Genomic DNA, 14,855 nt, shown 5'->3' with positions numbered 1-14,855 from the left:
CAGATTGAACAGCTGTGACCTCACAGAGAAGTCCTGTGATATTGTGGCCTCAGCTCTCCAGTCATCAAACTCACCCCTGAGAGATCTGGACCTCAGCAACAACTACCTGGGAGATTCAGGAGTGGAGCTGCTCTGTGCTGGACTGATGAGTCCAAACTGTAAACTACAGAGACTGGGGTGAGTTGTGCTGTGTACTGTGTGACCTTGACAAGATAATAGTGACAATAGAATAGTGATTATGGCTGTGTATCAGTTTGAGCTTTGTTGCAGGGAGGAAACAAATTTACTCACTGATTAATTTTCAAAACTTGTAGCCTAGATGTTTATATGTAAATGTGGGTTTACATGTAAGAGCATTGACTGGGGGGATAAGCAGCAAGGCTGTATTCCCCGGAGAGCAGATTGTCTACTACTGTCAGGCATTCACCTTATGTTCTCTGACACTAAGACCTTTTATCTGAGGTGGTAAAAATACCGTTGATCTAGGCATCTTGCAATTCATACACTCATGCCATGAAGAAGTAATTTATGAGCCAACATGTACAACTATGTGCAAATGGGATGTAGATCCAGTGCAGTTTTAGCTAAATGCCCAACGCACAAACACCAGAGAAATACAGGGTATGAGCCCTTCTTACCCTGATGTTTCTGACAACAGAGTCTCAAATGAATCAGCCCATCAGACTTTAGTCCAGCAGGTTACAGAATTAGGAAAGGGGATATTTGGGTCAGAATTACATCTGTAGAACTGTGAGAGTTCAGTCCAGCAGGACGTCTAATTCTCAGGTCCTAGGTGCTGCGGTTGGAGAGTTTTGCTCAGACGTCTTCCTCAGAAGATGAGTTGCATACCTTGAAATCTCAATTTAGCTCTTCATCATAGAACACAACAATTGTTACATTACAGGCATCTAGGATACGGTTGTATCCAGAGTGACTTAAAAACAACTTTTAGCATTTTTACAGCTGGATATATACTGAAGCAATTCGGGTTAAGTACCTAGGTACAACAGCAGTGTCTTACCTGGGAATCAAACCTGCAACCGTAGGTTTACAAGCCCAGTTCCCTACCTATTACCCTACACTGCTGCCCAGAGCTGTAAACGTCTGTCCAAAACAGGTCAATGTAACTAACACTAAAGAGTAATACATTCAGCATCTAAGAGTAATACATTCAGCTTTCACCCAGCTGTGTAGGGCCAAAACCTGTTCAAAAACAGCCATATCCTGTGGGTATGGGGTATAGTGGGTATCAATCTTGTTACAACTTGTTATATTTCAAATATTACATGCGTTATTTTACCTAATATTATTGTACAATAATATATAAACTCTTCTTTGCAGACTGAACAGCTGTGAGCTCACAGAGAAGTCATGTGAATTTGTGGCCTCAGCTCTCCAGTCATCAAACTCACCTCTGAGAGATCTGGACCTCAGCTGCAACTACCTGGGAGATTCAGGAGTGAAGCTGCTCTGTGCTGGACTGAGGAGTCCAAAGTGTGAACTGCAGAGACTGGACCTCAGCTACAATAACCTGGGAGATTCAGGAGTGGAGCTGCTCTGTGCTGCACTGATGAGTCCAAACTGTAAAATCGGGAGACTGGGGTGAGTAGTGCTGTGTACTGTGTGACCTCAACTAAATAGAATTTGTGATTATGGCTCTGTGCAGTGAAATAAACAGTGCTTTTTCTTTGTTTTCTGCTATGTCCACCAGCATTCTTTCTTCAGCACAACAAAGAATGTGTTTAGCACAACAAAGAATTTATGATTACATACATTTAGATCCTTTGACATGCACATACAATATAGCACCTGAAAAATACTTCCGGTAAAAAAATTCACTTGCATATCGCCAAAACAGACTTTGATTTGGCAATATCTCCCAAAATATTTAAAAAGAGAGGGTAATTCTGAGTGTAACCAATGGGAATGATGTGACACTATGACACATTTTCATTAACAGCCCCCTCATATCATATGGATGAAAAACTACTGAAATAAATACAAAAAATATATATACAGAAATAAATTAATTTAAAAAATAAGGAAATAAATATATACAGAAATGAATGAATCAAGAAATAAAATATGGAAATAAATAAATGCAAATACCCATTTATGTCAGATTTTATCCATTCATTTATTTCTGTGTACATTCATTTATTTTTACATTGTCTTGCATTTGTATTTATTTATTCATTCATTCATTGAGTAATTTATTTATTTATTTTTAATTTAGGCTTTTTGGTCCTCTGTGTACCTGTAGTTGCAGTCAGTGGCCAGTAGATGCAATTCATTTGTCTGTGGGTGCAACAGTGAGTGCGTAGCTAGTGTTGGGAATTTTGATTTATTAAAGTGAATCATTCGAGACAGTACATCAAAATGAATTTGATTATGTCATTATCGCATACTTCACCATTAATAAAACACTCACTTGCCGATTATACTGTTCATGTTCTTGTCCTCTCTCTCCAGCTCTAACTGAAATTATAGTTACAGCTCCTGGAAAAACGCAGGTGCTCACAACAATGCAGCGTTACACTGTTGTTATGCTGCATCATTTAGTATTGAACGTGTTTTCATTTTATCTGAGTGAATATTTTAAAATTTATGGCAAGAATATTAACAGGCCTCTTAATTTGTTAGTGAAATTATATTATTATGTAACTTCATTGTGATGAAGATTGAATGTGTTTAAGAAATGAAGATGTTTGTAGACCATACTAGTGCCAGTGCTGTTTCTTTTGTTTGCAAATTAAATATGTTTGCAATCAGACTGTGTCCCATATGATATGAGCATAATATGGAAAGGGTTCGGGAATTAAATCCTTGCCGGAGGGCGGAGGCCCCCAACCTTGAGTTGAATTGGCTCCTTATTTTTTGTTAATAGAAAGTGGTAACCCTTTTCTTTTGTAGATTAGTCAGAATACTTTTTAAACTTAATTAATATAACCTCTTCCTGTTTTGTGTGTACTGTGTGTACTTCCCAGAAACGCATATACGGTACAAATAGGAAATTCCACATGTATCTGCTGCCAAGGTGCACAGTCTCACAATCAGCGGTTAATTTCAATTATGTGTGTGTGTGTGTGTGTGTGTGTGCGTGTGTGTGCGTGTGTGTGCGTGTGCGTGTGCGTGTGCATGTAAAATGTATTGTATTAGATTTAATTTACATATTATCATGAAAGATACCAGTTTTTGAATAAATTATGAATTCATTGATAGGCAAACCAATGTGATGGATCAAAACACACAACTCACAGATTAAAATAAAGAAAGGATATAGTATGTTACAGTATTAAGATGAAGACACAGTATTCCATATCTAATTTAAAAACACAGGCTACACTACCTTAACATAAATTAGATATGGAAAATAAATAACACAATTGTGAAAAAAATGAATGAAAGAGCATACAAAACCACAGCTTGTCTGTTCCACAGTGACTCAGGATGGTAAAATAAGCATCTAAAGAATCAATACCAGAGATCCCAGACTGTGATCAAAGAAAAGATCAAGGCACAGCTGAGAAGCAAGACAAATGTAACAAGACCAAAGGCTTACATTTGCTTAACAGGCCAACTCTGTATGGTCTTTATTTAACTAACATTTATCCTCAACTTTGATTTGGACAAGTAAACACAAGTGTTAGACTTTTTCCTCATCTACAGGATAAGAAAAGGGCTATTAGGGTCAGGAGGAGTCCAGCAGGATGTCTAATTCTCAGGCAAACCATACAATAATATATCAACTCCTTGCAGACTGAACAGCTGTGACCTCACAGAGAAGTCCTGTACAATTGTGGCCTCAGCTCTCCAGTCATCAAACTCACCCCTGAGAGATCTGGACCTCAGCAACAATAACCTGGGAGATTCAGAAGTGAAGTTGCTCTGTGCTGGACTGAGGAGTCCAAACTGTAAACTACAGAGACTGGGGTGAGTAGTGCTGTGTACTGTGTGACCTCAACTAAATAGAATTTGTGTTTATTGCTCTGTGCAGTGAAATGTAAAAAGTGCTTTTTCTTTGTATACTCCTAGCATTCTTTCTTTAGCACAACATAGAATGAGTCTATGGGTTGCCAGGTTTGTGGTTCCTGACGAGAATGTGATGTTTCAGTGGAGTCTTGTAGTCATAGGTGATGACTGTATGCTGAATGCACTGAAAACGCTGTAGCTGGTTTTATATATTCTGTCATGCTCAGTGTACACACTCTGCTACTACTAGTACTTGCTGTCATTGGTGGAATATGCAACACTTTGTTAGGTTTCACTCATCTGGGGTGTGTCTGCACTTTGGACTGGCTAGCCATCCCAGAAAGCAGCATGCTCTATCAAAAATGTACAATCTGTTTGTCACAAAAAAACTGTTTACAGTTACACACATTTGGATCCTTTACATGCACATACAGTACAGCGCCCAAAAAATACTTTCAATAAAAAATTAACTTCTATATCGCCAAAATAGACTTTGAATTGGTAATATCTCCAAAAATATTTATTGAAATCTCTTGGCGTTTGTTGGAGAGAAAGAGAGGGTAATTCTGAGTGTTCATCCTGAAATATGTCACTCAAACTCCACCACCTAAAAAAAAAATCTGTTACATTTTGCCTCACTCTGACCTACTAACGTAAGCGTAGTAAAAAGCAACCCGATGCAAGCAAGGCATGTACAGTCGATCTACGCACTCTGGCATCAGATCAACCAACGGGAATAATGTGACACTATGACACATTTTCATTGACCGCCCCTTCATTATCATATGGATGAAAAACTACTGAAATAAATACAAAAAATATATATACAGAAATAAATTAATTAAAAAAATAAGGAAATAAATATATACAGAAAAGAATGAATCAAGAAATAAACATGGAAATAAATAAATGCAAATACCCATTGAGTAATTTATTTATTTATTTTTAATTTTGGCTTTTTGGTCCTCTATGTACCTGTAGTTGCAGTCAGTGGCAATAATCACTTGTGGTGTTCTCTTGCAGCCAGTAGATGGCGCTGCAGTGCAATTCATTTGTCTGTGGGTGCAACAATGAGTGCGTAGCTAGTGTTGGGAATTTTGATTTATTGAAGTGAATCATTCGAGACAGTACATCAAAATGAATTTGATTATGTCATTACCGCATACTTCACCATTAATAAAACACTCACTTGCCGATTATACTGTTCATGTTCTTGTCCTCTCTCTCCAGCTCTAACTGAAATTATAGTTACAGCTCCTGGAAAAACGCAGGTGCTCACAACAATGCAGCGTTACACTGTTGTTATGCTGCATCATTTAGTATTGAACGTGTTTTCATTTTATCTGAGTCAATATTTTATAATTTATGGCAAGAATATTAACAGACCTCTTAATTTGTTAGTGAAATTATATTATGTAACTTCATTATGATGAAGATTGAATGTGTTTAAAAAATAATGATGTTTGTAGACCGTACTAGCACTAGCGCTGTTTCTTGTGTTTGCAAATTAAATATGTTTGCAATCAGACTGTGTCCCAAATGATATGAGCATCATATGGAAAGGGTTCGGGAATTAAATCCTTGCCGGAGGGCGCAGGCCCCCAGCCTTGAGTTGAATTGGCTCCTTATTTTTTGTTATTTTTTGTTAATAGAAAGTGGTAACCCTTTTCTTTTGTAGATTAGTCAGAATACTTTTTAAACTTAATTAATATAACCTCTTCCTGTTTTAACGCATATACTGTACAAATAGGAAATTCCACATGTATCTGCTGCCAAGGTGCACAGTCTCACAATCAGCGGTTAATTTCAATTATGTGTGTGTGTGTGTATGTGTATGTGTGTGTGTGTGTGTGTACGTGTGTATGTGTGTGTGTGTGTGCTTGTGCATGTGTCTGCGTGCGTGTTTGTGCGTGTGTGCGTGTGTGCGTGTGTGTGCGTGCGTGCTTGCGTGTGTATGTGTGTGTGTATGTCTGTGGTCTCTCCACAGGCTGGGTTGGTGTAATCTCACAGAGGGCTGCTGCGATGTTTTGGCCTCAGTCCTGCGTTCCCCTCACTCAGAGCTGAGAGATCTGGAGCTCAGAGACAACGAGCTACAGGATTCAGGAGTGAGAGCGCTCTCTGCTGGCGTGGAGGACCCACACTGTAAACTGCAGAGACTGGGGTGAGTACAAACACAAACCACCTCAAACAAAAAATGCTCCAATGTGACTAAATACAACACTAACGTTAATAATGACTAAATATAGCACTAATTTTACAAATGTTTTGAATGTTAAAATAGACAAGAGATTTATTTGTCTTCACAGAACTAAAGCAACATTTTCCTGTTCTTCCTCTTGGAAGAAACACACATTTTAAATCTGACATCAATTGGACAAAACATCATTTTGAGAAGCGTGAAATCATTTGTATTCATACATTATTCAAAATTATGAAAACTAATTTAACCTGTTCAAATTTAATTAAACTGGTCATCCTCTTAAATAATGATAATTAATTCCAAAGCCCTGTTATTTTATATTCAACTGTAGCCCTGGTAGTTTATATTAATTTGCTGTAAGGTGTGTAACACACTGCTATGCGTTTGATACACACAGCCCTGTTAGTTTATATTAATGCGCTGTAAGGTGTGTAACACACTGCTGTGTGTTTGATACACACAGCCCTGTTAGTTTATATTAATGTGTGTAAGGTGTGTAGCACACTGCTATGTGTTTGACACACACAGCCCTGTTAGTTTATATTAATGTGTGTAAGGTGTGTAACACACTGCTATGTGTTTGACACACACAGCCCTGTTTATATTAATGCATGTAAGGTGTGTAACACACTGCTATGTGTTTGATACACATAGCCCTGTTAGTTTATATTAATGGGCTGTACGGTGTGTAACACACTGCTATGTGTTTGACACACACAGCCCTGTTAGTTTATATTAATGTGCTGTAAGGTGTGTAACACACTGCTATTTGTTTGACACACACAGCCCTGTTAGTTTATATTAATGGGCTGTACGGTGTGTAACACACTGCTATGTTTGACACGCACAGCCCTGTTAGTATATATTAATGTGTATAAGGTGTGTAACACACTGCTATGTGTTTGACACACACAGCCCTGTTAGTTTATATTAATGTGTGTAAGGTGTGTAACACACTGCTATGTGTTTGACACACACAGCCCTGTTAGTTTATATTAATGTGTATAAGGTGTGTAACACACTGCTATGTGTTTGACACACACAGCCCTGTTAGTTTATATTAATGTGTGTAAGGTGTGTAACACACTGCTATGTGTTTGACACACACAGCCCTGTTAGTTTATATTAATGTGTGTAAGGTGTGTAACCCACTGCTATGTGTTTGACACACACAGCCCTGTTAGTTTATATTAATGTGTGTAAGGTGTGTTTGTCCTTCTCTCTGCAGGCTGTCAGGCTGTGGAGTCACACAGAGAGGCTGTGATTCTCTGGCTTCAGCTCTGAGTTCAAACCCCTCACACCTGAGAGAGCTGGACCTGAGTTACAATCACCCAGGAGACTCAGGAGTGACAGCGCTGTCTGCTGCTAAACTGGACACACTCACACTGCTGTAAGTACAGAGAGTTTACACACTGCACCTCACACACACACACACACACACACACACACACCTAAGGGAGCTGGACCTGAGATACAATCACCCAGGAGACTGGAGTGAGAGCGCTGTCTGCTGCTGAACTGGACACACTCACACTGCTGTAAGTACAGAAAGATTCCACACTGCACCTCTCACACATAGACACACACACACCTGGGGGAGCTGGACCTGAGATACAATCACCCCGGATACTGGAGTGAGAGCGCTGTCTGCTGCTAAACTGGACACACTCACACTGCTGTAAGTACAGAGAGTTTAAACACTGCACCTCACACGCTCACTCACTCACTCTCTGTTCTGCTGTTCCTACAGTGTGGACCATGGAGGAGAGAACAGGACCAAACCAGGACCCAGGAAATGTGAGTCTGTATCAACACAGAAAAGTACTGTGTGTGTTTGTGTGTGTGTGGGAAAGAGTGAGAGTGAGACATTACAGAAAAGTATCTTACACACAAACACATGCAGGTACTATCACAGTTCTTTCTCTCTCAAACACACAATGATGTGAATGTTAATAATGATTAATCTCATTGATGTCTCTGGTGTGCAGATGGCTGTCAGCTCACACTGGATCCAAACACAGTGCACAGAAACCTGTGTCTGTCTGAGGGGAACAGGAGGGTGACACACACACCGGGGACAGAGGAGCAGCCATATCCTGATCATCCAGAGAGATTTGAGTCTGAGCCCCAGGTTGTGTGCAGAGAGAGTTTGAGTGAGCGCTCTTACTGGGAGGCTGAGTGGAGTGCTTCTGAGCGGGGACGGGTTTATATAGCAGTGACAGATAAAGGAATCAGCAGGAAAGGACGGGATTCTGACTGTGGGTTTGGATGGAATAAAAACTCCTGGAGTCTGCAGTGCATTAGAGACAGTTACTTAGTCTATCACAATGAGGGTTTCATGGGCACACATGTCCGCCCCTCCCCTTACCGCACACCAGCAGTGATTGATGGTGGTGAAGGAGTGTGTGTGTACAGGGTAGGAGTGTATGTGGACCGTCCGGCCAGCACTCTGTCCTTCTACAGCATCTCTGACTCTGACACACTGACCCTCCTGCACAGAATCCACACACACTTCACTCAACACACACCCCTCTGTGCTGGATTTAAAGTGTGGAACTCCTCAGTGTCCCTCTGCCAACTGGAGTAGAGACACACGCACTTACTCTTACTCTTACACTTACACACGCGCACATACTCATACACACACTGTCACACACATATGCACACATGGACACATATACACATACGCACGCACACACACACACACACACACACACACACACACACACACACACACACACACACTTACACTGGAAACATACTTGAATAATCTCACACTACATGCATGTGAAGTGGCTGTGTCCCGGGCGATATTGTTCACATGCTCGCCTGCTTCCTTTCTGTCTGACTGGAGGTTTTAAAGGTATATCCACTAGGGGGCAGATCATGGCTTCCCTTCAAATGATAACACCATCCTTCCAGGCTTCCTGCCGTTAGTCAGGTCACTAGGCGTAAAATGAATACTGCCCCCGTGGTTTACGCGGGTATTGCACCTTGCAGACGCGTAGCGTTCATTTTTGAGGACGTGCACAAAGGACGCTCTGAATGACCACAGGATACGCATGACAGCCATTTTGTGTACGCGGCCACGTCATTTAAATCAAGTGTGTTTCCAGCCTTACTCTCACGCACACACTCTCATACACACACGCACGCCCATACACCCTCATGCACGCACTCTCATACACACACGCACACCCATACACCCTCATGCACGCACACACACACATACGCAACCACACATGCACACACACACACTCTCTCACATGTGGTCACACACATGCATATGCACACACACACACTTATTCTCACACACACGCACGTATCTCACACACATGCATATGCACACACGCAAACACACGCACACAATACACCCACACCCTCACATGCGTACTCACACACACGCAATCATATGCACCCACATACACACACACATACACTCTCTTCCCCACCTGCACACACATACTTACACGCTCACACACACACACACACACAAACACATCCGCTCACACATACGCAGTCACACACATGCACGCACGCTTGCATATGCACCCACAAACACATCGACGTTCGCACACAAACACACACACGCACACACTCACATACATTCACACACTGTACACTCTCATACCCACCTAAACACACACACACAGTCACACACATATTCACACACACACATCAACGTTCGCACACAGGCACACACATTCACATGCATATGCAACCACACACTCGTACATATGACACCCACGACTGGCTTCATAGACACTTGTGGTATAAATAATATTAAAATTATATTATTTATAAATAAATAATATTTATAAATGGTTATAGTCCTATTGGTACATATGATGATCTTTTTAATGTATACATATTTAACACTGCTTCAGGCCTATTGAAATTGAAAGCTATTTCACGTGTAATGTCATGTAATCATTTTATCTGTAGTTAACTGAGTCCTCCAAGCACTCTGCTGGAGTTAATAGGAATTTTGTAATGGCCTCAAGGGGGAGCTGTTGCAGTGGAGTGGGCGGTGTTATGTGGGACTTCCACTGTTTCGCTTCATTCCTGGTGAAGAGCTCAGAAGACTGAAAGTCTCGTTCTTTCTTTCCATATAATACCAGGAATTAAAACATATTCTGATTGCCACCTCAAATCCTGAGGTGTGTAACACACGCACACACAATCAATCACGCATGCATACGCACCCACACACACCAAAAACACTTAAACTCACGCACTCTCTCAAACCCACTCTCTTACAGTTTATCTTGTATACGCTGTGTATTTCTTTCTTACTCTCTGTCATGTGCGCGCACACACACATATTTAGACGCATTTGCATGTACACCCAGCCTTCATTAACCAATACCTAACCACACCCAAAAACTGACCAAGCCTTTATACAACCGTAATTTCAGATGTACCCAATATTACCCTCAGTACTGCTTAAACCCTGTATATGAGAATATGATCTCTTAGCAGGTTCAGATTAATCTCTTAGCTTGACGGGTATCTATTATTTATGTTTTGTTACGTGTCTATAACTTACTAAGATCATATGTGGCAAAATACTAGCAAAAGATGGCAGGGTCAAATGCTACTGAAGTCGTAATTCTGACTTTTGTATCTTTATGTAAAAGAAGGCAGTGGCCTCTAGTTAACAGTGCATTTTATCTGTTATCAATGTGTAAAATTCTGTGGGCAAATGCAGCTGATCGGGAAAATGCAGAATGATCACTGCAGTGTACATATTTCTTTTCATTGCCGTAAACAATAATTAATTTGAGTTTCCTTTTTTATTGTCATCTTTATTTAGTTTGAACCTGTTGCTCAGATTTCCTGCATTTACAATGATTTTCAGTGATTAAACCTGAGTTATAAAAATATTGAATGTTTTATTGTTGTGATTTACTGTTTTGTGATGTATTGAATCCAATTGATATTGTAGTAGTTATTTGATATTCTTCATGGGATTACGTAATGGCTCAATATGAATAGATCAGGGTGGGGCTGGAATCTACACAGCTTGCTGTTTGTTGGGAAGCAGTCCCCACCTCTGAACCCGGCTTCTCCCAGACCAGGGTGGGAAACTAATGCCAGGATAATGCTGGTAAATTTGACCTGTGTTGGGTAAGTTTGTCTACTGCACCATTCACTTTTTCAGGTTACCACCTAAAACGCTACACTGAGGTCCGGTTATATTCTAAATCTGGTCTGTTCTTTCTTGTCTGGTAAAACGGTGAAAGCGCCTGGCGAATTTTGGGATGCACCCAGCCGCCGTGGCCATTGGACGAAAGTTGGCTTCCTGCCCCGCCCCAAACCCCTGCACTCCCCCCAGGCCTCGCCCGACTTCCTGTATTAAATGAACCTGCCGGCTTGAACTGACTCCTCACTTTCTCCATGTCTGTCTGCCCTAGCTGTCAATCACACGGCAGCACTACATACGGTAATGTATTTATGGTGATGTAATGATTTTGTGTGTTTAGTGCTACTGCAGAAACTGTTGCAGTTCTGTCCGTTATTTGAATGAAAACATTTGGGCTGATAAGGGGACATGGGAGCCAGGCCGGGAAATCCTTTTTTTTTCCACGACGAGAAGAGACTTTGTTGTTGCCTCCCTTCGTCCCACAAGGCGTGCTGGGCCGCAAGCCATCGAAGCCACCGGAAAAACGGGGAACACGGTGCAATAACCAATCGGATTAAAGATCCGACGTGTAAACCGTCTCTGATTTCAACGTTTGTTTCCCCAGTCCCCATGCCTCTGTTAAGGAGGAGCAGTTTATTATTGTTGTGTGGGGATTTCCTAGGAAGTGAAGCCAAAACGGCTTTGGGCAGAGCGAACATGTCCGCCGTCCTTCGGTTAGTGTTCGGTCGAAAAGTTCTCTCCGTGCGCACTGGCGTTCCTCCTCCTGTTTGCCCGCTGGTGCCGCCGGGCTTTTTCGCGGCGACGTCAGTGCCCGGCGGAAAAATTGCCATAACGACGCAGCCTGAGCAAACACACGGGCCGGCGCTACGGCAACGGCGAGGAGGAGCTTCGAACCAAACCCAAACGGTCATCAGCGGGGAAACCACAGAAGACGCGTCTCCCCAGACGCCCCCCCCGGGACGTCGGACGAGGATCGGCCTGGAGAACGGCGCGCGTCGGCACCGAGGAACGGCCGCGGGGGGGGGGGGGGAGGGAAGAGGTCGCGACCTTCTCGCCTCGCTGCCATGATCCAGCCGCGCACCAATCGCTCGCTGGCCGGAGCTCTCGGTAAGAGGACGTCCCCACGCCGCCACTCATTTCACCTCGCCAACCTTACCTGCAGACTGCACGGCGGTAGTGTGTAGACCGTGGTGTCCTTTTATGCATTTGCCCTCAGAGCCTGTCTGATGCATCCAGCTTGCTTCATTTCTCATAGCCGTGACATACATCTGCCACTCACGTGCGCAATTTCTCAAGTCGCTCTCAGTGAAGAGTCGGTTTCACGTGCTTTGGAAATTTAATGCGATATTCAACGGATATGATATCTGTGTTAAACAAGTCTTTTCCTACAATATGTGATATGGTTAGAGAACACATCTGGAGGGATTTTTGACCATTGCTCCATGTAGAACTTTTCAGAATCATTGATATCTTTGGGATTGTGCTTATGGACCCCCGCTCTTCAGTTCAGACCACAGGTTTTTGATGGAATTTAAGTCTGGAGACTGAGATGGCCATTGGAAAACATGGATGTTGATTTCACTTAAGCATTTCTGTTTAGATTTTGATGTATGATTGGAGTCATTGTCCTGCTGGACAATCTACCTATGACCAAGTCCTAGCTTCTTAGCAAAGACAACCAAATGTTCTGCCAGAATTTCCTGGTACTTTGTTTAATTCATTGTGCCATTGATTTAAAATAGTGCCCCAGGACCACTGCCAGCAATAACATCTCCAAAATATCAATGACCCACCTCCATATTTGACAGTAGGTATGAGGTGCTTCTCCTGTATGCATTCCTCTTTTGCCACCAAACATGTTGATGGTGTGTATGGCCAAAATGTTCAATTTTGGTCTCATCTGACAATAGCACTCTCTTCCAGTCATAATTCCAATGAGGTTTGGCAAGCTCCGGATTCTTGGTTTTGTTTATTGTGCTCAGTAAGGGCTGTCTTCGTGCCACCCTTCCAAAGAGCTAGTTGGTATGGAGGTGCCATTTTATGTTTTTATTAGACTTGTTGACCACAAGAAACAAACCAATCTCTGCAATTCTTAAACAGTGATCCTTGGGTTATTAATGGCCATCTTCCTCATCGTCCATGGGGACAACATGCACTTGCTTCCTCTTCCTGGCAAATTTGCAACCTTTCCATATGTTTTGCACCTTTTTATTATTGCTCTTACAGTGCTAAGTTTTATGTTTAACCGTTTGTCTTTTTTTGTACCCATTACCAGACTTGTGATGGTTAATTACCATCGGTCTCTTCTGAATTGACAGTTATTTGGCTTTTCCCATACTGATGGATGACAGGGATTTTGTATGCTTGTTACCTCATTTTTATTCTCTAGTGAAACTGGAAGTGATGGAATGACACAATATAGTTCCTTTAGACTGAGATTAACTAAATTAAGTAAAATTGTATTGCTAATTTAATTTTCTTTGATTTTACTTACAATAATTGTTAGGGGTGCCAATAATTATGGCACCTATGGTTTTCAGAAAAAATTAGATAATTAAAAAAAAAAAAAACATTGAAGCATGAGAGTAAATGTATTGAAATAAAAGTATATAGTTTTCCCATATGTTTGAACATAAAATATAGATTATTATCTGTGTCATTTATTATATGCAGGCTTTTTTCTTCATTTTTATTAAGGGTGCCCACTGTATAAGGTAAAACAATGATTAAACAGCATATTCTTCTACACGGCAGTGGAGGACTCATTATGAGGGTAGACACCATAGACTGTTTGCACAAAAAAGAATCACGTACGGTGTGTTGCCTCCCTGATGCCCAGGTAGGAGATCTCCTGAAACGTGTGGACAAGTTCAGAATACTCAATATTTCAAGGTAACTAACTCAACTGAAATTTAATTGTCAGAAAAACTCAAATTGAGTTTTAAGTTTTTTCCCTCAATGAAATGTAAGTATTCTGAATTAATGTTATCAGGCATAATTTGAGCTCAAAATTTAAAAATTAAGCTGAATCAAGCAAGTAGCCTGGAAATATTGAATAATCTTAACTTTTTTTACAGTGGGGAAAAAAATAACTCAAGAATTGGAGATAAGAAATAACAAAAATGACTCACCTCAAACATTAAGATGTTACATAGGGCTGTAACTGGTCATAATGAAGTGAATTGGTTATTGACTGTGGCAGGGAGAGTGATGGAGAGTGAGATGGTTTATTTATTTATTTTTATTTGCTGTTTATCTTCAAATGTGTTTTTAAATAGGAAATGTTCTTGGAGTTCCACGGACATCACATTTCGAAAGGCTTATTTGTGCGTGTAGCCAACAGATGGTACCATTGTACAGGAATACTTTAAGTCCCAACATAATATAATTCTCAGGATGTTGAATAGGTCTAGTATATGTATGCGTTCAAATTTAGCAAAGACCTACATGGATTAAATGTTTCTCTTCCGAATTACTAATTAAATGCGGAAACTGATGCAACTAATAAAAAGTACAACAACAACAAAAAAACTCTGC

The 14,855-nt window shown here is 41.1% G+C and overlaps 2 protein-coding genes and 1 long non-coding RNA gene across 10 annotated transcripts in view; 2 read left to right on the top strand and 1 right to left on the bottom strand.

Annotated features, from left to right (window-relative positions):
• The window catches only part of LOC135246095 (uncharacterized), an 84,375-nt gene that overhangs the window by 55,013 nt on the left and 14,507 nt on the right, over positions 1-14,855 (bottom strand). The window lies entirely within an intron of this gene.
• LOC135246065 (protein NLRC3-like) overlaps positions 1-14,855 on the top strand; it is a 60,208-nt gene that overhangs the window by 31,070 nt on the left and 14,283 nt on the right. For all 8 annotated transcript variants that reach the window (XM_064319559.1, XM_064319565.1, XM_064319563.1 and 5 more), the window contains 4 exons: positions 4-177; positions 1,342-1,602; positions 3,760-3,933; positions 5,960-6,133. In XM_064319559.1, coding sequence (XP_064175629.1) covers positions 4-177; positions 1,342-1,602; positions 3,760-3,933; positions 5,960-6,133 — 783 coding nt within the window. The remainder of the gene's footprint in view (positions 1-3; positions 178-1,341; positions 1,603-3,759; positions 3,934-5,959; positions 6,134-14,855) is intronic.
• Positions 7,643-11,058, top strand: LOC135246090 (tripartite motif-containing protein 16-like; the record flags this gene model as incomplete). Its single annotated transcript, XM_064319617.1, has 3 exons — positions 7,643-7,710; positions 7,923-7,969; positions 8,161-11,058. Coding segments are annotated over 3 exons (714 nt in total), but the record flags the coding sequence as incomplete, so codon positions are not given.

Source organism: Anguilla rostrata, chromosome 19 (genome assembly GCF_018555375.3).
Source record: "Anguilla rostrata isolate EN2019 chromosome 19, ASM1855537v3, whole genome shotgun sequence".
Classification (NCBI taxonomy): domain Eukaryota; kingdom Metazoa; phylum Chordata; class Actinopteri; order Anguilliformes; family Anguillidae; genus Anguilla; species Anguilla rostrata.
Note: the sequence above shows the minus strand (reverse complement) of the source record. Positions and strands in the feature narration are given on the sequence as shown.